Here is a 25,195-nt window from a genome sequence, read left to right on the forward strand (position 1 = left end):
GGAGCAGCATGCGGAAGACATTCAGAAGCGGTCACATTCTTGTGCTCGGCATTACCCTATCTCTGGGGGACAGTAGCGGCCCCCCCCCCCACGGGCAGTGCCCATGTGAACTGCTCTGAGCAGCAGCCCCTAAGCAGCAAACATGCTGCATGGTGAAAAGAGAACCAGGAAGCCCAGCTGCTCCCCCACACCTGTCAGAAATGCAAAGGAGCTGATGTTTAACCAGTCAGTCAGCTCACTACAGAAACGCTTGCTCGACAAGAAGACGAGAGAAACCCCAGCGAAAGCAGAAGGGAAAGCGAGGGGGTGGGGGCAGGAATGAAAGTTCATCTCAACAACAGCATGAAAAAATACAAGGCAGCTCCATCGGGTGCAGCATCTTTGTGTCTGACCCCCTGGGTACCGAGATAAATAGAGCCACTGTGAGAGGAGCCTCGAAGTGCACTGGGAGGAGGGGGTCTCTGTGTGCAGCTGTAATTTACCTGGAAGAGCTGGGGTCCTAAGGAGATCTGTTCTATAGCGAGCGGGAGGGAGGATAAATAGTGACTGAATCAAAGGCAGCGATTACTCACTCCCAGAGTGGATGCTCTGTTGCTATGGCATGGATAGGGGGGAGTTACTTTGAATTCTCCTCTCCCCTTGGTGTTTTTAACTTAGCAAGCCTGAAGTCTGCTCACTTCACCCCGCAAATTGGTCACAACCAGTCTCCAAGCAGCAGGGGAAATAAGCTTCCCGTGCGACAAAGATGGGAGGCGCAGAGTCAGGCGTCCTCCCTGCCAGCGAGAGTAGTACAGTCCGAGGGGGAGGCTCTTTGGAGAATGTACAGTCTGTTATCTGGCAGCCAGCTGATTCTAGCAGTCAGGGGGCTCAGATGGAGCAAAGACTGCTGAGGTGGTGGAGCAGGTTCTGCTGACAAGGGTTTGTGCAGCGCCTTGGAAATCTGGGACAAATTGCTCTTTCTCTTGCCATTCTTTGGAAGTGCAAGTCAGTGCCGCTGTTTAAGTTTCGGTGACAGGAGCGTGCAGCATCTGGAAGAGTCTCTGCAGCTCTGCAAGCAGCCTGCCCCAGAGGAAGCTGCCGAGAGCGGGGATCTGATGGTTCACTTTTAACCACATCCGTGCCTCAGCTAGAAATATTTACAGGCATTTGTCACCGTTTCCCTCCATTTTGAAAAGAATCCCCTGGCAGCCGGAGCTGGGAAAGCTGCTCTCATGGCGTTTAGCCCCTGGCAGATCCTCTCCCCAGTCCAGTGGGCCAAGTGGACGTGGTCTGCTGTGCGAGGGGGAGGTGCTGGAGACGGTGAGGATGGTGGGGTAGAGCGAGAGATAGAGGAGGACGACTCGCAGGCAGAGACCAAATCATTGAGTTTCAGGCAAGTATGCAGCATCCCTGCTTTGCTAGGACTCAGCCTTTGAACTTGTTACAGTCCCATTAATCTCCTGTCCCCGCTGACTTGCACGTGTAATGGCATCAATAGCACGATGCATCCTTCCAGGGACAAAATGCTCTGCTGTGGCTCGGTGAAGTCCCATGTACTGCATCTACCCTGCTTGTCATTTCTCCCTTAACAGCTTGTTGGCTATTCAGTGCATTGAATGTTCATCATTTGCATCTGCCTTTGCTAATTCTGTCCTTCCCTTCGGCTCCATAGACAGTGTGTAACGTTAGCATTATTAATTCCCAGCACCCTGGGATCTGCGCTCCTTTTCAGAAATGTTCAGCTTCGTGGATTTTAGGCACCCTTAGTCCCATGAAGATGCAGCAATTGTAGGGAAAGGGAGTTGTGGCAGAGCAGTCCGGAAGGCCCCAGCAGTTGCTCTGACATGGTGCTCTCTGGTCTCAGTGCAAATGCTAGCAGACATGAAACACGCAGGGAAAGGCTTGTTTTCTGAATTTCCCAACATCCAGAGCAGCTGGAGATTTAGAGGAAGGGGCTCCAGTCAGAGATGCCATGTCCCAGGGGTCACTGACCCAAGCTGAGATAGCCAGTGTGTGTTTTCACATAAAAACAATCTGTGCGAAGGGTACCAAAGTATATTGGTGCTATGTGACTAATCTCTGATAGATGGGCATCTGGGGGAGGGAGGCTGGAAGGGAAGTTTCAAGGGGAATTGACTGTAACATGGTTTCACCTCCTCTACCTTTTCCATTTGTTAGCGTGGTGTGTTGGGAATGAATCACTCCAGCCACGGGATGTCATCTGCAGATCGGTTGATTTGCTGGTTGGCCTGGGAGCTGGAATCCAGTCTGATTGGATATTTAGGGCATGTATGTGAAACATTTTAGAGCTAGCCTTGAAAGTGGTAATTCTTCATTCTTTTCCCCTCCTTGGCAGCTCGGATTCGGAAGGCAATTTTGAGACCCCTGAAGCAGAAACCCCAGTCCGGTCGCCTGTAAAGGAGATCTCTGACCCATTGCTGGGATTGGATGTGGCCGAGGCCAGGACCCAAGGTAAAGAGATGCCATGAATATTCTGGTCTCATTTTATTCTGCTTTGGATGCAGAAAAGGGGTTGGGGCTGGGGAGGGGAAGTTGTTCTTTTGAATAATGCTTGCCAGGTGTTTGCAGTTCCTGGGCTGGATAGTTTAAATGCAGATGCTCTGGGCTATGCACCTGCTGCAAAGGGCCATTTTAAGTTGAGTGAAACGTTGATTTATTGAACAGTTTTGAGGGCCCAAGGGTTGCACTGCCATGTGACAGAGTCAGTTCGATTTCCCAGCTCACGCCCTCATGGTGCACAGTTATAATCAGGCTGTTTTGCAATAGTTGGTCACACCCACCCGCTACCCCAGAGCAGAGATAAAGAGCAAGTGGGAATGTGGCAATACAGCGAAGATGTCTATAGATCCGGTTTTGTGAGTTGCCCCGAGGGGCTGAGGCTTTTTCCCATGGCACAATGGAGAGCACAGCATGCAGCCAGAAGCTGCTCAGTCGAATGGAAGGGCGCAAAGGGTATTTGCAGACTCTTCTTTTTCAAAGTGCCCTCCCTAATGTCTTCCTGAAAACCCTGCCTGGGTAAATATATCTCTTGTTGGCTCGGGGAGTCACTTGATAGTCAGCTGATTGATGGGTGCCCTACAGTGGGCAGGCCCTTTGCCATTTGCGATGTCACAACTCTGCCCCCTTTCACAGTAGCTGATGTGATGTTTCATCCCTCAACCCTTCCTCAATACTGTCTGCAGCTGAGATTTTGTTGCATGGGGAAAGGGGATTTTATATCTCGGTGGCACGGTGCAGAGATAACAGAAGTTGACTTCTGGATACTTGGGACTGATTGAGTCACAAATTAAGTGGATATGGGTGTCTCACTTTAGTTGTTCCTGGGCATTTGTCCAGGTAACAGAAGCACAGCTGGACAATCTGACATGATAGCCTGTGCATTGTAAGCCCAGATCTAGAGTAACATGTGACAGCTGAGGTGTTTTGGCAGAGCTGGGGTGGGGTGTGGGGAATTAACACTGAAATAAAAGGGGCTCCAACTGGCCAGCATTGAAGGGCTTTGACAGAGCTGTACAAGTAATCTCATGCTGTGTGGATGGCATGGCACATAAACTGTGTGCAGAAATAATCAGAGTCCACTGCTCTGACAGGAAACTGTAGGTTGAATATACTGCAAAAGAGTAACAGCCATGTTAGTTCTGAATGCCAGGAATCCTATCTGAATTTACCTCTGTTCAAATGCTGGCCCTAAAAGGGGTTGGAATGTGCATACTTCTCATGCACTAATGGTTTTTAATAGTTTTAGTTCTTCCCAGTATGGTTGCTGTTAACATTTTAGAAAATTAAAATCTCAGATCCTCATTGTTTAAAAAACAGCCAGTGAGAGCTGCAGAGAACCAAGAGCTTCATTGCCCAGTCAGGTTCTCGTGTCTCTACGGCTATTATCAACCAGGATTCCATGATGCAGTTATGATACCACTGTATCTCATTCCAGTCATCTGCTCTCTCCCACATGCTGCCACTCTGAACTACGCTGGGTGATAGCCAGCCCTGTTAGCCCTTCATACTCCCGGATCGAATTTCTAAGTGGAAATCAGGGTTAATGCTCCTGTGAGACTTGGTGCTGTTGTCAAATCCCATGTCTACATCTGCTTCTTGTTGCAATGTGGTGGCTTTGTAAACCATGTGAAAGGCTATCTGTGAAAAGGATTCAGTGGGACCTTCCCCACTCATCCATCCAATCTTCTGGGCAGGTGATTGAATCACGTCAGAGCATGGTGACTTGTAGACCTCCAAGGCCATATGTAGGAGGGTAGGAACAGTCCAGTACAGTGTCTCTGGGTGAGAGGGTAGCCGGGGACATGGAGTACATTGGGACTAGCCACTCTCACTGGGCATGCAGTGCTGGCTTGGTGACCTGATCTAGTCTCTGCCCTCCCTCACCCAGCAGGGACTTATTGCCCTGGTGTTCAGCTCACAGGCATTTGCTGATTGTTCAGTCTGATTATGCTGGGTTTGTAATTCACCTCCCTTGAGCTGCTGCTGGTTACCTCTGCTCCATTAGGTGGTTGTTTCAGCCAATGGGGTGCTGTGACTGGGGGAAACATTCTAAGTTGTGACTCTGTGGAGCTCAAGAGCTGGAGCTGTTCCTTACTGTGATGTTCCCTGTACTCCGGCCCACCATCAGACCCCAGTGCCACCTGAATGCAGTCAGCACTGGGATCTGCTGCCAGGCCTTTCCAGTACAGGGACCATCCATCATTAGTGACCCTGGTCCCTTGCTGTTGCTAGGGCAGAGACCCTAGTGCTGGTCCAGCTAGACTGGCAGCAGGTGCTGTTTGTTTGCCTGAGTGGAGAGGTTCTCGCACTGTGACTGCCAAGGGCTAGCAGTGCAATCCTTTGCTTTTTAGAAAAGCCAAAGATTACTCCATTTGTAGGCTGATGTTCTGGGGCGCAGAGGGTGGGATATCTCAGGAGATTTTCTTTGCAAGGTTTCTGATCATCTCTACAAAGACTCTGGCTCAAGGAAGCACATTGCACAAGGCCTCAGGGAGGCACTTAAACATTTTAAAATGTCTCGGAGAACTGCATTTTGCAACTGATTTTCCTGGGAAGAACTATTCCTAAAAACTACTGCCTGGGCCAAAATTCAGTGCACAAATGAACTGGCTCCTCATGGTATCCTGGACAAAGGCTGCAGTGTTCCTGGGCCGTACTGCAGGGCATGGGGCTGGGGCTGCTAAGGGAGGGTAACCAGTTTCACTGTCTAGGAAGTATTGTATTTATGTTCTCATTCACTGACAGCTGAATGTCAGGGGTGAGCTACATACCGGTGATACTGCTGATAAACAGGAGGGGTTTGCCACTGGCTGCTAGAGCCAGCTCCTCATGGGTGTTGCGCAGCAAATTGCATGAGTGGCACATAGACTGAGGTCGTGTTGGAAGGTCACCTTGTACGGATGATGGCTCCTGGCGAACTTGTCCCTTTCCGGTAGACCATATACCCAGGGCAGGATGCTGGGGAATCGATTTAGGACAAATGTAGTCTCTGTTGGGTTCAGCTGCTGCCAGCTGTGTTTGCATCAGGCTCTAGATGAAATAGATCCATTAGAAAACACGAACCTTACCAGAATACACAAACCCAACTCCAGCCACATGGACTTGGGTCTCTGGAGCTCTTGGCCAGGGAGCAATTCGGAGCTGCTGATGGAGTGAGGCAGGCACAGGCCTGCAGTAGTTCCCAGCAGTGGTAGTAGTCACCATCTCTCTCCGGATAAGAAAAATAGTCTGTTAGGAGTGTGATACAGCATGGCCAGAGGGCAGCATAAGAGTGTTAGCAGGGGGCCTTATTCCCTGCCAAGGGAGGAAGGTTTGCTTTAGATTAACCTAGAACAGCTGTGATTCCAATTAGAGCACCTGACTTCACTTAGAGCACCTGACTTCACTTAGAGCACCTGACTCCAGTTAGAGCACCTGACTCCAGTCATGGGATATAAACCCCTGCTTCAGTCAGACAGTGTGTGGTAGTTGAAGGAGAAAGGTTGGATTGGAGCAGAGTGCAGATGCAGAAGAGAAGAGTTTGTCCAGAGAGAAATAGAAGGTTTGGAGGAGTGCTGCGGTGGTTTGGGAAGCCCAACAGAAACCCTAGGTAAGGGGCACCGGCTTGTATAGAAGAGAGGCGAGAAGCCTTCACAAGCTGACGGGTATAGGAGGGAAGTAACCAGGGGAAGAACCTCTAGTCAAGTGGTTCACCACAACCCCAGGCCCTGGGTGGGACCTGGAGTAGAGGGTGGGCCCAGGTCCCTCCCCTCTCCACTCCCCCTTGCTCCAAGGACACTAGGGGAGTGATTAAGAACTGGTTCAGAGGCAAGCAATATCGCCCTGAACCTACCCCAGAGAAGAGAAAGCGCGAGACCCAGAGAACAGTACCGGCAATTTGCCACAGGAGGCTCCATCCATTGTCCTCCAGCAAAATTTCTGTGACGTACCTGGCTCTTGAAACGATGGAGTGAGGCCACTCATGATGCATATACTGTGCTCGGAAGGCTTCCTGGGGTATAAGGCTACTGGACCTTGGCTAATGCATACATTAAACCCTCCTCATAATAATGCATCTTGGTTCCCCTGGAGGCTAGGAGGGCAATGTACTTAGCACAGTCAGCAGGCGAGCTGCTTGGCGCTCAAGAGCTGCGGTAGCTGTCATTGATACAATAATCAGGAGTCAATCCAGTTTAATGACTGCTTATCAGTGTTTAAACAACAGAGGTATCAGGGACAGCGAGATCCAGAGTGTACATGAAGCACTGGGAATGGCAGTGGCATGTCTGTACATGAAGCTTCTCCGGACAGCAGCCATTTCCCAAACACTCTGGGCAACAGAGGGTGCCCAGAGTGTTTGGGAAATGGCTGCTGTCCGGAGAAGCTTCATGTACAGACATGCCACTGCCATTCCCAGTGCTCAGATGGGTTAGTGGGACTAGAAACTCATTTCTCCACGTAAAATTGTGATGTGATATCAGTATGTAGAAACAAAATTAGGTTACGAAACCTGTAAGGACAAAGCACTGAATGGGGGAGAACTGTTGCACAGATAGTCGAATTAGGAATAGGTACATTGTCAGAGTCATAAATACAGAACGTCTCACTCATCTTTCAGGCCAGGCCACTGGCTCATTCTCTCTTTCCACACAAAATCTTCTTAACTCTTTTTTCTTTATCATCCAGGACTATAGAGACCTTAATTCTGCCTTACTCTCTCTAAAGACACCTCCTCCTTCTCTCCTACAGAGTTAGTTTTCACAGGGAATTAAGCAGAAGGACTAAAAACAGATCCTGGATTGTAGCAGCTCTCACCAGCGTTTACTTCTCTTACTTGTGATTCAGGCTCATGTTATACTGTATAGTAACAGCATTATCACTGGTTGGTTTGTAAAGCACCATTCACAAGTATCCTACTGCTTAACAGCAAAATAGACTTAAAACAGACCAGTGTCTGTTAAACAGCAGTGAAAAACCAGCAGAGAAAAGTCTAGCTTTAAAAATATGAGCTGAGTCTGCAGTCCAGATATCCTGGGCTTGCTTGGTGTCTGAGCCCTGCCAAAGAAGAGGGACATGTGTAACACATGAAACACACAAAGAATGAGTCAAATGGAAAGGCTATAGATAGTAAAGGGTTGTTCTCCTAGGCACTTGGCATGCAGGGCTGTGGGGAATCATTGCTGGTTCATTTGGTTGGAATGTGTAGAATAAAAAGGGAACAAGGTCTTTGCAGCGTGTTGCTGCTGCCAGTTTTTATTGACTCATTTGGAAATGGCAGAGGATGGGACGTTTGGGCTGTGCTTCGGTTAGTCAGTAGTTGCATTTCATTCCCTAGACTAGCGAGTACTGTTGTTATTGTACGTGTGTGTAAGGTGGCCACCACTGCAGTGCCCTCTATGTACATTCTGTTCAAGAGAGTATAAAATAGGGAACTTGCTCGCCAATTCCATCCTGCAAACCAATTACCCTGACAGGACCAGCGCTGCGGCCTTGCTAGGCATGTGCACAGCATTCATCGCCCCCGCAGCCGATCCTTTCCATCAGCGTCTCCAAACGACCGCTCCATGGACTGGCACCAGTCTCTCTGACACCGTTTAGGAAGGCAGCCAGCGGGTCCCTGGTATCAAAAAGGTGAGGAAACCCTGCTTTACGGTTCTATATCCCCTTCCATCAGGGGGTCCTCAACGTGCTTTGCCAACCCCAACGCATTAAGCATCACTGCCCCAGTGAGCATAGGTGCTGGAAGTAGGGTGCTGGGGGTGCGGCAGCACCCCCCCCCCCCAGCTTGAAGTGGTTCCCATCACACATAGGATTTACAGTTTGGTTCAATGGCTCTCATCACCCCCACTGTACAAACTGTTCCAGCCCTTATGCCTGCGAGCTAGGGGAGTATCAGGGTCTGCGTTTTGCAGATGTTGAATCTGAGGCTCTGAGAGTGGAAGTGAATTGCCAGAGGTCACGGAGGAAGTCAGTGGCAGAGCTGGAGATAAACCTCAAGGGCCCAGTTCGCCACTGCCCAGCACCTTGTACAGTGATTTGCACCTGTGCAATGAGGGTATGGAATGGTCTCACATTCTGCCACCAGTTTCCAAGGTGCAGGGCAGTGGAGAGTCCAGCCCCACATCTCCTGGATTTCAGCTCTGTTCCTCAATCCCAAGACTAGCCTTTCTCCCTAGCCATGGGTCTGACTGCCGCAGGAGGCTTCACCATCTATGGTGGGTGAAAAGCCTGAACAAAACGATTCATCATCCCTTGCAATGTGAAAGTGACCAGGCATGCGGTGGATTCCAGAGCCACAGAGAATGGCTCACAGAGAATGGTCTGTTTCCACAATGGGACTGCGGGGCATGGCCATATCTCTGACATGCTGTACAGAAGAGTTAGGTTGCCCTTTTCATGATCAAAGGAGCCAGTGAAGAAGTCAGTAAGAAAAGTTGCCCCAACGGAGTCGTGATCGGGCTGCATTCAGCAGGTCAGTGTGCGCTGCCTTCTGGCTTGGGTTGGGAGCAGCCTGTCAATCGTAAAATTGTTTGCTTCCAAGTCACTTTAGAGCGTTTAGTAGAGTTTAATACAAACCAGCACCACACAGTCAGGCTGGTGAAGCAGCTGGGCTTTGAGGAGCATCGGCTGAGTGTGCCGCACTTGGGCTCTTCTGCCATGCACACGTGAGGGAAGGGGAACTTGGTGGTCTTTGCACAGCCTGCATGCACATTCTCCAAACATGACTCATGCAGCAGCAGCGTGGGGGTGGCTGTGCGGCAGGAGAGACTCTCTTTGGAATGTAAATGCACACACAGGCCTCTGCGTAAGGAGCAGAGCAGCACACAGCACGGGCAGTCCTGGAAAGTATTCCCAAAAGGAATAGCTTGCATTTACTGCAGCAATTGGGATGGCTCTGCTCATTCCCAGGCTAGCTGGAGGGATAGATGGACTGCCAGGTACATGCGTCTGCTGCTGCAGTGACTTTTCTCCCAAGTGCAGGGAAGGCCCTGTGGGTCACTTGCATTTTGCATCCTGTGTCATTGTTCCTGAAAAACACACGTCATTCTTCTGCCACTGATGGGTTCTTCTGCCAGTGATGGGCGAGCAAGTTGGAGTCAAAGGAAAAGCAGGGAGGAGGAAGAGCAGCTGCCAGGTTAGGGGAGGAGGGCTCTCTAGCTGGGCTGTCCACTGGGTAGGCAGATTAGGCTGCAGTGAATTTGCATAGTGGCTAGTAAAGCCAGAGGGATGGATTTGGCCCAGTTTGCACAGCTGGATATGAAGTGTTGAGAGACTAGTTTTTTATTCTCTCCCCCCATCTCCCCCAACCCGGATAAAGGCAGGGAAGCAGAACAGAGAAATTGTCTGGTGCTGGGAGGTTAGAGGAGGGCTCTTGTACTGAACAGTGCCTGGGTCGAATAACGGGCTTTGTTGTTGCTGGAACATCTCATTTCAAAGCTCTTTAGACTAATCTTCTCCCCCAGCCTCTGACTGATTCCCTGCAGAGGGTGCGCCCTGGGGAGGGAGGAGGGTGGGTTCTGGCTATGAACTGGCTAAACAGGGGAATTTGAACTATGCAGCCAACACCCTGCTGAATAATAAGCCTGTATGCATCCTGCGCAGGGGAGCACGCCATGGAGAATGGCCTTCCCAATGGCTCATGGCAGCAAACCACCCTCACGCTTGAGAGAATGTTGCTGTTTGACACTTGTGGAGAGGGGCCCACTAGGCTCAAGGAGGGGCATTTTCAAACTCCCGTGCTACCTGTCCTTACACAGTGCTGTTCAGGGTGACCAGATGTTCCAGTTTTATAGGGACAGTCCCGATATTTGGGTCTTTTTCTTATATAGGCTCCTATTCCCCCCCATCCCGATTTTTCTGCCTTGCTGTCTGGTCACCCTAGTGCTGTTTGAGTGAGCAGTGTTACTCATCCTGGCGTCCTCTCAGCTACAGATCTTTGTGGATAAGCCAGCACCCCTGTAGGGCGTTTTGGGTGGGCCTAGGATCCACCAGGGGGCTGTGTACAACCTGGCCGTGATGTAGAAAAACCGATGGCATGTAAAATAATCCTATCACGTAATCAGCATGGAGCATCACACTCCCTCAGACACACTGCGGAGAGAAGCAGTGAGAGTCAAAGCTGCTGGGAGAGTGGGCAAGTTCTGAAGGGCCAGAGCCATACTGTGCCATTCCGGGCCTCACACAGCTGAGGGGGTGTGTACTGTGTGTACAAGGATCGTCTGCTGTCTTACTGCTGTCCCCTGCGGGGTATTAACAAAGTAGCCAGACCCCGGAGCTGGAATCCAGGATTACCTCAGAGGCGTGGTGGCATGTGCATTCGGGGAATGTGAAGAGAGGATTTCTACTGCAGAGATAAGAATGAGGAGTCCTTGTGACACCTTAGAGACTAACAAATTTATTTGGGCATAAGCTTTCGTGGGCTACAGCCCACTTCATCAGATGCATGCAGTGGAAAATACAGTAGGAAGATATATATACACGGAGAACATGAAAAAATGGGTGGGGCCATACCAACTATAACGAGACTAATCAATTAAGGTGGGCTATTATCAACAGGAGAAAAAAACTTCTGTAGTGATAATCAGGATGGCCCATTTCCAACAGTTGACAAGAAGGTGTGGGTAACAGTAGGGGAAAATTAGCGTGGGGGAATAGTTTTACTTTGTGTAATGACCCATCCACTCCTAGTCTTTATTCAAGCCTAATGTAATGGTATCCAGTTTACAAATTAATTTCAATTCAGCAGTTTCTCGTTGGAGTCTGTTTCAGAAGTTTTTTTGCAACTTTTAGGTCTGTAATTTAGTGACCAGGGAGGTTGGAATGTTTTTGGATTGGTTTTTGAATAAGAGATAAGGCAGCTCTTTACTGCCCCACGGGCTTTTCTCTCTTACATAGGCTGTTCTCCAGATCCAGCACTGCATCCCCTGTTGCCCCACAGGTGCTGGGGCTCTGACGTCAGCCCTGCATTTGTTTCTTTCTGCAGTTTAGATTTTAGTGACCGCTGTCCCTCCCATCATGTTAAGACAGTCCTCCACCCAAATGATCAGTGCCTTGCGGTGATCATCTCTTGCCATTTGGAATTTGCCGCAAGCCTGTCAGCATCCTTAATGCACATTTCCTGTTTCCAGTATAACCCAGCTCCCCACGTGCTTAGGGGAAAGGTGGGCTCTGCCACAGCCTGCAGGTTAGCAAGTCTGGGCTCTGGTGGGCATCAGGAGGGAGCAAATTACAAAATCAAAGTGCCTTCCCAGAAGAGTCAGTTCACCAGTATTTCCCATGAGGGAGCCCCAGCCAATCTCAACATCCAAGCTCAAAATGATGGTAAGCAAAGTGTCGTTCATTCGCAGAGCCCAAACCTGCATGCAACTCTCACACAGGGTGTAGTTCACTGCAGAGGTCAGAGAGGTGACCTCCACAGAGATGGAGTAGCTTGTTCTTTTATTTACTCAAGGTAGATTAATTTAGACTGATTTAAGTTTATGCCTGTCAACACGTTGGCTACAAGGAGAATGCACTGCCCCAGAGTATAAAATGTGGCTGTCCTGTGACCCTTTAATTTTAGGGTCAGATCTGCCCTTAGGAACAGGTACCACAGCAGTAGCCTGAAACACTACAGAACAGGCCTAGTAAAGTACTGTGCACTTTGTTGACAAGGTTTAATTATCCTGTTAACAAGTGGGAGGAAGACCCTCCCCAGTGCTGACTTGGAGAGCTACACAGTCACGGCTTCACAAAAGTCATCTCGTGGTTGTGTTTGGTAATATATTTCACAAGGGCAGGAAGGTAGTTTCTAGCGGAAGACATTCCTTCCCCAGCCTGGAGTGCAGACAGTCCTTCATGCTTCATTTCCAAGGCTTTTAGCATATTGAGGATCAATTATGCAAATCAGAAGCCACCAGCTGAGTCAGGCTTGGTTCAGCATCCTGGATTAGTGCAGGAATGTGGATATTTCTCTGTTCCATGTTTACCTTCCTTTGCTGATCCATAGTGCACCCAGGAGCCAGAAAACATGGAACGGTGACAGATTCACTTTGATAGAGATAAATTCCTTACAAAGATGAGTGCTTTGGTGTTTAACAGGCCAGATGGGCTGTCCCGCCTACCATAATTCATATTCCCCTTGTGAAAGTGTATTAGCATTTGCATTATTTCAGACATGTTGCTGTACTGCTTACACTAGCTGGCCGGAGACAGAATCACAGGCCGTAGTACTGGCTTCACAGGACTAGCGCTGTGCCTTGAAGTTTCCTGTGCTATTACAGATTTTCAAACAAGCTCTGTACACCACAGCCAAGGACAGATTTTTCAGAGGCATGCAGAGGGCTTGCCATAGGGGTTACAATGGGAGATGATCACTTAAAACTCTGGCTTCAATTATGAGTGCTGAGTACTGGGAAATCTGGCCAAATGCCCCTTGCCAAAACGCAAGAGGCATGCAGAAGAGTTGAGGATGGGCTTTCATTACTGTAGGCATTTCCCCCTCCCTTCTCTGCCCAGCTCACAGCTGTACCGTCCCTTCTGCATCTAGACACTTGATGGCTGTTGTTTTCAAGATGTTTGAGCAGAGGAGGATCCCTTGAAAGAGAAGAAAAGGTTAAAAAGTAAAGGATTTAGGAAGACGAATGGAGGGAGGGAACTGCAGTAGTTGTGGCCGGCAGTGATGAAGTCGTGGGTCAGGATCCAGGATTGAGGCTCTCAGATAGCATAGTGTTGAGCATGATATGAACATGTAGACAGGATTTCTGCAGAGGGGGCTAGCTGCCATGAGAATGAGATTAGGCAACATTCCAGGGATGTGAGGAGAGAGAATCTTCTAGAAAAACTCAGAGATATTCCTGGGTTGGTTGGTTGTGAGCTAAATGTATCATTCTGAATACACCCTCCGTTCTGTTAACAGACCCTGCCTTTTGTATATTTTCCCCTCAAGCATATACACTTGTCTGCTTTCACTGCACTGTGGCATCTCCCATTTATACATCTCAGGGATGTGAGCCATGCATTTTGTGTAAATGAAAGAGAACCGGTGGCATGGGACTTCTATACCTAGAGCAGATGTTTAAAATACTAATCAGAGAACCTACTGATTGGTCATGTGTCTCCTTTGCTGATTCAGACACACAGCATTTTAATGTTTGCAAAAACTGTTTTCAGATTATCGCCTTCCCCAGTACCTGACTTGTGAGGGGACCACTCTGTGCTTCTGAGCTCACAGCCCATTCCCAGGAAGATGACTACTAGGAAGATAAAGAATCCTTCAAAGGGAAGTGGGAGCATAAAATAAATGATAGCAAGCGAAAGGTTAAGACAGTTCAGCTTGGCTTGGCTTCCTGGTTTAGATCAGCGCTCCAGAAGGGGCACAGAATCACCACGCTGATGTTAGGAGCGTTATACATCAGGAGGGCTCTTTGGTGGCTGATGAGCCCCCAAGTGGTTGCTGTGCTTGTCAGGATTAATAAGACAGTTTCTGGAGAGCAAACGCAGGGATGTCAGAAGCGAGCAGAGCCACTGTCAAACCAACTCCTGCGCTGCGGGGCTCAGCATATGAGTCCTTAAGATACCTTTAGACGTTTACTGTGTGCCTGATCCAGCCACCCTTACTCAGGGCGGGTGCTGCCTTACCTAAACGAGCATCCCCCTTGCTGGTGTCACTGTGACAAATTCAGGCCTCATCATGCTTTTTCCGTGTGCTGGAGTGGGCGGGGGAGTTGCATAGCACCACTAACCCTGCAGGAAGGCGTGTGTAGTGGTTACACACTGGTCACTGTTGGAGATTAAAGACCTACATACAAAGGGATTTTCCTTGGGCTGCATCATGTTCAGAGGTTCCCTCTAAGTTTGCAGGATACTTTTATGCATGGCCGTAGAGCCGAGAGGACTGGAATCCAGGGGAGCTGTTAAAGTTGGGACCATCATCTCAAAGGCTCAGCCTATCTGCTGTGAACAGCACCTTCGCCTGCAGGAATGCTGAAATGCAGGCAAGGTGGGGGAGGTAATATCTTTTATTGGACCAACCTCTGCTGGCAAGAGAGAGAGACAAGCTTTTGGGCTCACACTGAGCTCTTCTTCAGGCCTGGGAAACTCACTCAGAATGTCGCGGCTGAATATTGTGGGACCAACCCAGCACGGACGTTACACTGTGCTTCTGTGGGCTGGGCATGAGCAGACTGCGCTGCAAACACTGACTTTAGGGTGCACTCTTTCCTCTGGCTGCTTTTTGGTTTTGTTTTATTGTTTTTGGTTTTTTACCTGAAATCTGCATTCACCCAACAAAGGCTGCCATAGAGGAGAGACACTGGGTTGTGGCTTTCAAAGGGGTGTAGGGAATTGGGTACCTAACACATTTACTGCTCGAAGTGGAACTGTACAAAGGTGAATAACTGTGTACCATACACTACCTGCCGTTAACCTGCTCCCCAGTGAAGTATGGACACCCACATGTGCACTCACAGTCAAATTGCCATAGCACCGTCCAGCTCTGGACAGCTGCCCTTGCAACCCAAGCTGCAGCCTTAATTTGTCCTTTAAAGATTAAGACTATTTTTCTTTACACTGAGGCCACTTTACAGCTTTTTGGCAATGTAATGGGGCCTTCAAGCGGACATAATTGAACCCTAGAGTGGTGTAACCAGCCTCCGTGTAAACGCAAGTGAATCGCACGGACTTGGGTGAAATGGTGCTTAGGCTGAAGGTGGTGTAGTACAGTACCATGCTCCTCTTCCATTGACAGGACACTTCCTCTCATTGGGATGGGAAGTAAAGAAGTGGAGAAAGGCATGGAGCTTATGAGATGGCCGCTGGTAGCATTGTTAACTGGCTGTGTCCAAATGGCAAAGTACATAGCTGCTCCTACTGGTGTTCTTTTGAACAAGCCACTTCATGCGTGTCCAGCTATGGCCATGGAATAACAGCAAGGCACAAGCTGGTAGTTTGTAGAAGGACTTGAAAAAATTCCCTGTCACATATTAGCTCAATGACAAAATATAACTAAGGTAGTTGAAAAATATCTGTATTGCCACTTATCCCTAGAGACCTGCCCCTTTTGCCACTGTCTGTGAAATAAAGTAAAATTACGTTGTTTCAGATGAACTTCAAGGTTGTTTTCTCAAGTTGCGGTTGCTTTAGACTGATTTGGCTTTTTTACTTCCCGTCGCAGTGGACAATAATGCATTTTGTTGTTTTTATTCTACATTTGCAACCTAGATTTTATACTTGGGAGTCACAATAAACGCTATCTGATCAGTCCTAGCTAGGGATTAGGTTCTCTGCAACTCAGATTTGTTAATTTTCCAATCAAGTTGCAAAGCCCATCTTTCTTCTTGGGCATTAGGATGGTAGTACTGTCATAGGGAGAGGATGTTATAGGTTTGTTGGTAGGTGAGTGGCTCTGGTCTGTGTGTGGGCATTCTCTCTCATGGTGACCTTCAGATTCTGGATTGTGTACTTTAAATTCTACAGAATGTATCTGCAGCTGGGGATAAATTAAATCTAAATAAATACATCAACCTTGGTGTCTATGAATCTTGGAGCAGCTTTGAGAAGAGGAAAATTGTAGGGACGCCAATCTGTAACTCATTCAGCTGATGTCTAGGTGCAGAATATGCTAGAATGCTGTAGAGCAGGCATGGTTTTAATAGCTGCTTTTATCTATTTTAGAATTATGTGAAGATGATGAACAGCTGGTAGCTGAAATTTCTGAGACATACGTACCCCAGAAGCACTCTGAAGATGAAGTTCAATCTCATCTTGCAGTTCTTCAAGCCAACAAGAATTCTAAAGCAGAAACTGACTGCAAACTTGATGAAGATTCATCAGTGACACGAGTTCCACCAGAAACGGAGCTGCCTTTGGATATTTCTTCACCACTCACAAAAGAAGCCGATTCTCCATCTTCAATAGTGTCGGCTCCAGACCAGACTTTACCATCCAATGTACCCACAGCTACCCAAGAGTGGGTGATGTCAGAAGAAGACATGGTTGTCACTCTTGAAGGGTTGGCTGATGCTGAGTCAAAGGCTGAAACTTTTGCCCTGGAGTCAGTGCCAAGCAAGAGCAAGCTCAAGAAAGTAAAACCATCTTCCCTTAGGAAGAAAACAGATGGAGAGACCCCAGAAACGGAAGCACCCACGGAGGGCATCCCTGTCCCCAAAGCATCTTACCTGTTCAATCCAGCTGAGTATGATGAGAAAATAAACCCCTTTGTGATGGGAGGTTCCAAAATACAAAACTCTCCTCCCGCAGCTCAGCAAACCTTCATGGCTTCAAACAGCGACACCAATGATTCCGGGGTGGAGTTGTCTGAGGAGTCCCGGGGCCATGCTCTGAAGCTGGAATTTGATTTTACGGATGGAGTGGAGAACGGAGAGGTCAAGAAAGCCCTGCCAAAGAAAATTGGCAGGAAACCTGCCAGCAAACTAACTCCTAAACGACAAAGAGAAGCTGCTAATAAACCTGTGAGTGCTGATGGTCTGGAAAAGGCTCCAGCAGAGGTGCTTCTCCCCAAAGCTTTGTACTCGGTGGATCCCACTCAGTGGGAAGACCCTAACTTCAACCCTTTTGGCAGCAGCTCGAACTTGCAGAACTCCCCACCCCTCCCAAAGGCTTCCTATCATTTTGACCCCAACAACTTTGACACAGTGGATCCTTTTAAACCCACCAAGAGCTTAGCCAGCACAGCTGCTGACTCCTGCCCCACCGCTGATAATAATCTCAATGAAATTCTGGAGTCTCAGACCCTGGAGGTTCAGGGCGAGGAGCTGACGATAGGCAAAGCCTCTCCGAAGAAGGCCAAGTCACACTTGATAACGTGAGTGATGCCACGTGCTGGGTTGGCTGCTCTTTGTGCTCTCTGTGGGGTCAGGCAGCTGGAGGTTTGCTTTGTGGGATGGCAGCCTGCTTGTTTGTTTCCCAGATGCCCTGGGAGCAATTGCAGTGATGCTCCTGTTTCCTGCCATGTTGTTCTCATCCAGGCTAGTCTTGCTGGTGAATGAGCTGAAAGAGACAACTATGGCAGGCAGCCAGATTCTGCAGTGTCACTACATTTTGTTCCTGCCCTGTTGTATTTGCACACAGGTGGCTGTGTCTTGTTTTTTTCTCATCCAGTGGTTCTTCATGAACTGACTAGATGAACAAGCCAAATACACTCAGCAATGCATGTGTTAGTCATGAAAGCCAAGTAGCCTAATGTCTCTTAGTGGGACCTGGTTGTAAGAAATCACCTGAGATCCAGGCATGTTAGAGAGAACAGGTAGTTGAGATTACAGTGTATGAACTTTAAAATCCCCTGCTGTTAAATGGTTTATTCAAAACAAATCCTTTATGTGAGGGTTGGGCAGGAGCGGGCTTTCCAACGGCTGGTGCGCCGCAGGCTCTGTGGTTCTTCCACTCAATACAAGTGGATGTCTCTTTCATCACATATTGCTGAAACGGTTTTCAGATCGTCATCGAACCTCCTCTTTCATAGCTAATGACGAGAAGTACGGTTAAACAGTCAGGCTGTTTGTTCTGTCGGCTGTATCACATCTGCCCAGACAGCATGCAGTTTGCCTTCCCTTGCAGGACTATTTTGGTACACGTACATGTGGGATTCTTTAAATGCATATTTCGTTCTTAAAGCATGCTATTTAAAATGGTCATGTAAGTACTGAGGTTTCACAGTGCCAACTGGGAATGCAGGCTGAATTGTATCCTATGTCACTGTAAGCCTTTCACCCGTTGTATCTCAGGTTTCTTCCAAGCAGGGTCTGTGCCTTATTGATGTCTCCAGGTGACTTGAGTCCCAGTTTGAAGTTGCAACATACAAAACACCAGAAACAAAATGTCACAATACAGTTTAATCTTTTGATATAACCCCAATATGTAGTTTGTGAACAGGCAGGAAAGCGGAAAGGATTATTATAAGAGTCATTTCGCACTAAATATTTGGGCCTTTTTCATGTAATTATTAACTGACATTCACATGGCCAAAGGGGCAGGTGCAACCAGCAGGAAAAGGAGAGGCAGGAAACAGGTTAAATGGGGAAGTTTGGGAAGCACACAGTTTGTGCTTGAATTGACATTAAAAATGGAACAAGCCACCATTCTGCTCACTGGTTGTCTAGGTGAAATTTTAATGAGGGGGAAAACCTGGAGGATGGATTTTAACTGAGAGAGAATGGAGAAAACCTGGCAAACCTGAATGAACTGGTCTCTCTGACATCTTTCAGAAATATCTTGCAAGGAATCTATATGGATCTGTTAAACCCCAGCACTCCTCTGTGTTTGACTCTGAAGTGGTTAAGAGTTAGCAGACAATGGAATATCACTTAAAGTTTTAGGTTCCATCTCTTCTTTATTTAGGAGCAGAATAAACTGTTCCAGGCACCTGGGTCCCGGGGTTTTGGATTTTTGCATGAATGTTCATTTCTTCTCCAATAATAATAAACACTGAATTGGACTATCTCCTATCTGCATGCTCCTCCCCAAGAAAGAGAACTGTGCAACTCGTTACATTTATTCGAATGAGAGGTAATATCCAGGTCGTTTCACATGCTTTTTTTTTCTCCATCTGTCTGTCTCTCTTTCCTGTCTATTATTTGATGCATCAGGACTACTGAACAAGTGAAATTTCTCTGTTTTCTGTTGTAAGTACTCTCTTCTGTTTTCTTTATTTGTTTCTAGTGTTTATTAGCATTCTCCAACCCCTCTTCTCTCCATGGCATGCAGGCTCCTTCCTACCTTTTGAGTTTCATTGTCCGACTCGTGTTCACCTCTCTCAGACCTTATTTCATCAGACAGCTTAGCCCTGTGATGGACTGTGTGCAAAGGAATGAAAAAGGGAAACGGTGGTGGTACTGTAACTGTGTGTCTGTGCTTGCTTCCATGGCATGTCAACTTCCAGTGTGTTTTGATGACATAGAAGTGTATGAAATCAATGTGTTGGTTAGACCAGAGGTTCTCAATCTTTCCAGACAACTGTACTCTTTTCAGGATTTTGCGTACCCCAAGGTTCACCTCACTTAAAAACAAAATCGGACATAAAACCACAAGTGTCACAGTGCACTGTTACCCCAATATTGCTTATTTTCTCATTTATACCATGTAATTATAAAATAGATCAAGTGGAATATAAATATTGTACTTAGTTTCAGCGTATAGTATACAGAGCAGTATAAACAAGTCATTGTATGAAATTTTAGTTTGTACTGACTTTGCCAGTGCTTTTTATATAGCCTGTTGTAAAACTAGGGAAATATCTAGCTGAGCTGATGTACCCCCAGGGGTACGCGTACCCCTGGTTGAGAACCACTGGGTTAGGGGGATCTTCTCCTGGATCCATACACTTTAGAGACAAAGGTTGTTTTTGTCCTTCAGATGATTCTCTCCTCGGGGGGGGGGAAGTCTCCCCACCTGACTAGCCTTTGTAAAGTAGTGAGGCAGACAGCGAATACTAAAGGAATGGCTCCAGGGCAGGAGACTCAATAGGACAATGGACAGAACAGGTTGAAATAGCTTCACAGAGGCTTTGACGAGCCCAGGGACTCAGAAAACCTGTTTCTTTTTCATACTTCCTGTGGTAATGTCTTTAGGACTTGGGAAGGGTTTACCTGGCTCGGTGCAGATCTCCTGCACAGTAAAATAAACCAGAATGCGTTGCAAAGAATAGCAACCTTCAACAAGGGAAGTATTAGCACTATGGATTAACTGCTACTGGCCCTATCCAGTGATTGGCAAGGAGACGGTAAACAGCCTCTCTCTAGGCATGGTGGAGACCAAAGGCTCTCAGTGCACAGATTAATGTGAATTACTTGTACTGCAGTACCACCTAGAGCCCAGCCAAGATCAGAACTCTGTTGTGCTAGCTGCTGCACAGACACATTGTAAGAGACAGTCCCTGCCTCCGAGATTTTACCATCTAAATAGACCGGACAGACAAAGGGTAACAGGAGAAACAGAAAACACAAGTAACTGAAAGTCGTACAGCAGATCCGTGGGAGAGCCAGGGATAAGGCCCAGGTTTCCTGCCTGCCAGGCCAGTGCCCTTCTTGTTATCTGAGGGTTAGGTTAGAACGGGTTCTCAAACTGGGAGTCGAGGTTATCACATGGGGAGTCGCAAGCTGTCAGCCTCCACCCCAAACCCCGCTTTGCCTCCGGCATTTATAATGCTATTTACTATATAAAAAAGTGGTTTTAATTTATAAGGGGGTAGGGGGCTGCACTCAGAGGCTGGATAGGTGAAAGGTGTCACCAGTACAAAAGTTTGAGAAGCACTGGGTTAGGACATCAGACAGCCTGTTCAGGAGCTGGTCGTGATGAATGACACCCCACGCTGTCAGAGGAATGTGCCTCGAAGAGTCTGAGCTATCTAGCTGGTATGTGGGCCCAGACTTGCCAAGAGTGGGGAGAGAATCCTGCCTTTGATGGACTCAAACAATGATGGCACAAAACCATTCTTCTGGTTAATTCTGCTTAGTGACTGGTCAGGGCAGCTGTCTGCACTCCTAGGTTATAGCTCTCACCTTGGGGCGACACCTTTTTGATTGTCTACTTTTTTTAACTGAGCCCCTAAAGCCTGCTTAGAGCAGCCAGATAGACTGAAGCATGCTGGGGTATTGTCCCTCACCAGGCTAAGCCTCATCTAGACCCATCACAAAACCTTACAATAGCAAACCAGCGTGTGCCACCCCAGCTTGCATCAGCCCCCGACAGTAACACACTGGTGCCCTCAGCTTGCTTGTGTGACCATAACAAACTAGCCATGTATGCCACACCACTTTGCATGAGCACCTCAGCCACAATGGACCAGTGAAATATTGTGTGTTCTTGTAGGAAAGTATTTCCCCCCCTTGCTGTGTTTTTCCCAGTGTTGTCACTGTGGAAGTTCTGCACTTTCCCTTGTGCTTCCCTGTAGTGACAAGGAGAGCAGCAGAGATCGTCTGACACCAGGTTTTTAGGGTCCTTTTACTCTCCTGGAACAGGTGGACTCATCTTACTCATGACTGTCTAACACCGCCCATCGCCCACTCCGGAGAGCAGCCGAGGAGATAGGATTGATGTAGGTTATTCTGGTAGATTTAGGGAAATTCAGAACTATCTGGAACTGGAAACTTACATGTAGTTTATTTACATTATGTTACCCCATTTGTGCCTTTATTGTCTGCGTAGTTCTCAGCTGGGGATGCCAGCAGAGAACGAGTCAGTTACAGTATGTACAATACTGAACAGTATTCAGCAAAACTGAATGAAAATGTTGGCATTTGCCTTCAGACTGAAAACTGACCAGACTTTCTGGACTATTGGTGTTTTGTTTTTTAATTGGGATTTATGGACTAGGAAGCTTCCTATTGTACACATATTTAGGAATACATTTACCAGACATATTCCTGAGCTGAATACAATCTTCTTTGCTTTAGTTTGAGTCCCAAGTACTGGCACCCAATGCACTGTAGAAAGAAGGTAATTCATGGCCTGCATTCCTTAGTTTGTGTAGTCCCATATCCCTGTTGATTCTGGTAGCCTCAGGGTTTGCTGATTGAAAGCCGTGGAGGTTATTGAAGCAGGTCACTTTATATTCATGCTCCAGGATTAGAACAACAGCAGAAGAGCACAAATGTGTCTAGCAGAGAGAGGCAAAACTTAGCTGGCTAGTGGAATGTGCGTAATAGCAACCTATGGCTGAGAGCAGCTTAGCCTGGTTATTCTCCTTCCCCCGAGCTTGTGGATCGCATACCAGGGGATAGGGTACTCTGATCAGTCTGGCTACCAGATGATATGAGAACCCTTTCCCCAGTGAGTCGCATGGTGACCCTCTTCTGTAGCTACGGATATTGCTATCTGCCAAGCCCCATTGGACTTGAGATTCAACCGCTTATGTTAGAACCTTATGAAGAAAACGGAAGTTGAGTGAGTGGGGTTTTGAGGCAGACACAGGTGTGAATGTTAGCCTCCAAATCGGATTCCCTCATGGGCTAGCATATAATGGATTTCATTGTGCTCTATTGGAGTACTAGTAATCGCTGCATGGAGAGTGTCCATGAGGGAAAATGGGCAGAGGCACGAAAACAGAACAGGGCGATTTGAGAGTGAACTGAGGGGAGGAGAAGGGGATTATTATTATGGAGTAGGGCAGTGGTCCCCAACCTTTTCAGTGTGGCAGACACCTGACGACTAGCCACCAAGCAGCATGACCGCTGGACAAGCAGCTGCCGAAATGTCGCTGAGAAGAGGCTACTTGACATTGACATCTTGACGTTGCCACTTCTCGGCGGCATTTCGGCAGCTGCTTTTCTATCAGCCAGTAGGCGGGCGCACATAGATGCCCCGGGCAGGCACCATGGCACCCGCGGGCACCACGTTGGGGACTCCTGGAGTAGGGCCTCAATGCAAATCTTTTCATACTTCACCATTGCAAAATTGCTGGTAAGGAGCATTGAGAAAGCAGGGGGCAGTGATCCTTCCTATAAATGCCTGTAATGGACCCTCACAAGATCTGTCTTAAGCTCAGCAAATGTTTGTCCTCTGGGGAACCAAAAACCAAGGGCTGGAACAATAGGTTGCTAACTGAGGCAATGAGGTGGTGGTGAAACTTTGCTTCCTGCCAAGATGGTGAAACATGACTTCCTGTGCTGTGTGAGAGAGATGAATACACTTGTGCATGTTATCCTGCTGCAAGGCAGGTGTCCCCATTTCCTCTTGTGCCCCAGAGACTCCTGCCTCCGCATCCCTTGGTGCATGCTCCAAGTCCATGGGACAAGGTCAGTCTGTTTTGCCAAAAGCCAGGATGAGAATAGTGCCTCTCAGCCCTGCATGCTTGACTGCTCAGTTCAGAAAGCATGAGTTATTTTCTGCTGGATTCGGCCCTGGGAGCTCAGTGCTGTCTGCTAGATTTGTTTAACACATTGGTTGAAATGAATCAACATGGAGTCCAAGAAAAAACAGACTCTTAACCCAAGCAAAGCTCAGCACAGAGCCTAAAGCAAGGACGCAACCTGGTGGGAAAGTGAAACCACACTTGCTGATTGTGGCTATGAATGTAGATTGAATTGAATTGATTCCAGCTCCTCAATGGCTGACAACTGGGAACATGTACCAAGCTACCATATCTCACCTCCGTGCTATGGTTTCTCCACTGATTCCTGGTCTGCTTCCAGAGTTAATTCAAGGCCTGGGCCATCAGTGTGTTAGGACCCAGATACACCTATAACCACATCTCCATCCAGGATTTAGTATTGACAGTGCAGCTTGCAAAACCCCGGACTAAATGCCTGAGAACTGGAGATGGAGCATTCTCATTTGAGGGGATCCATGTCTGGAATGAGCCACAAGAAGAGCTCAGAATCACCCTGAGCTTAGCCTTCTTTAGGGCATGCTGCAGCACGCTCCTCTTTGAGACGTCATTTTCACCGTCACTGGATAGATCATTAAAATACAAAGGAATGAAATGAGTCTGCCCATCAAACCAAGCAGAGTGCACTACGACCAGGGAAGAGAGAAGAGCAGAAGACCCCATAAAGTCTGTTCGGGCCTGGCTGTGCAGATCTCACTTGCTAGGAAAGGCGCGGATACTATGGAGATGAGCGCTATGCAGAGCCGCGAGGTAGATAGAACAGAGTAACACATGGCTTTGGGAGACATGCACTGGTGCTTGTGGAGGGTCTCTTTGTTGGAATGGTTCGTCCTGCTGGAAGACCAACATGCATGTTAAACCCCTGGATAATATCTCCAGATAAAGCTTTAGAGATTCAGGGCAATGACCTAGTAAGAGAAACCATTTTTACCGAGCTTATTGTTGATTGTAATCCTCTCCATCAGCAGGCGAGAGCTGACTGTAGGTGCTGCCTCTGGGCTTTACCTTTGCAAAGGAGTAAATATTCTGAAGAAAACAATGGTTGGTTGGTTGGTTCGGGTTGTTTTTTTTTTTTTTGCTTTAAGAACGTACTTTGCCATAATATTTTCCTAATGAATGCTTGGGGCTGTCCCATCAGCGGAATGCAATGCAAGCACCGGGGCTGCCCTTCATTTGCTTCAGCCTCTCACTGCACATGCTGCTTCTTCCACCCATCCTCCTCCTAGTGAAAACAGCAAAGCTGGGTCTGAATCTGTCTCTTTTTCTTGTTGCAGGAGTGGCTGCAAGGTGAAGAAATATGAGATGCAATCCCTGGTCCTGGATGTTTGCACTCAGGTACAGTTAAGCAAATGGCACTTACCTGTGTTCTTTGGAGGCCAGCAGGAGCTTGTGTGTGGGAAGTGAGCATGTTGAGAAAGAGGAGGATATGCAATCCTGATTCAGGGATGTCATTCCTGATACCAGTCTGATGTAGAGGGGACATAATCATGAGAAGAGCTTGGAGGACTTAGCTTTAAACTGATATTTACCTGTAACAACCCAGAACCAGCCAGCAGATGTCCCGGAAAACACTAAATTGCAGTACATCCCCCTTCTCCGATGAAAATTGCTGTCAACATCGCCAAATCCTGGCTTCGGGGAGCAGGTGAACAACATGAGGAGGAGCTGGAAGAATCCACGATGGAGATGTTTTATGTGCAACTATCCAATAATCCTTCCCCTCCCTGCCCTGATAAGTTTTTTGGCCAATAAATGAAACCATGGTCTCTACATTTCTGTGTTGTTCATAGGAGGGAACCGGGGCAATGCCTTGGAAGTGTCCCCTGTCCATTTCTGGGGCAGTGGTGCGGTGCCAAGTTTTGTGATCACACAGCTTAATGGATTTTGTCCATTCCT

At 47.8% G+C, this 25,195-nt stretch overlaps 1 protein-coding gene across 1 annotated transcript in view; it reads left to right on the forward strand.

The window, feature by feature from the left end:
* The first annotated feature begins 274 nt into the window (after positions 1 to 274).
* TACC1 (transforming acidic coiled-coil containing protein 1) overlaps positions 275 to 25,195 on the forward strand; it is a 50,282-nt gene continuing 25,361 nt past the window's right edge. The window contains exons 1-5 of the mRNA XM_032774579.2: positions 275 to 1,372; positions 2,336 to 2,451; positions 16,132 to 17,281; positions 19,062 to 19,097; positions 24,574 to 24,634. Coding sequence (XP_032630470.1) covers positions 1,212 to 1,372; positions 2,336 to 2,451; positions 16,132 to 17,281; positions 19,062 to 19,097; positions 24,574 to 24,634 — 1,524 coding nt within the window. The 5' untranslated portion in view covers positions 275 to 1,211. The remainder of the gene's footprint in view (positions 1,373 to 2,335; positions 2,452 to 16,131; positions 17,282 to 19,061; positions 19,098 to 24,573; positions 24,635 to 25,195) is intronic.

The sequence above is a fragment of the Chelonoidis abingdonii genome, chromosome 2, assembly GCF_003597395.2.
Source record: "Chelonoidis abingdonii isolate Lonesome George chromosome 2, CheloAbing_2.0, whole genome shotgun sequence".
NCBI classification, from domain to species: domain Eukaryota; kingdom Metazoa; phylum Chordata; order Testudines; family Testudinidae; genus Chelonoidis; species Chelonoidis abingdonii.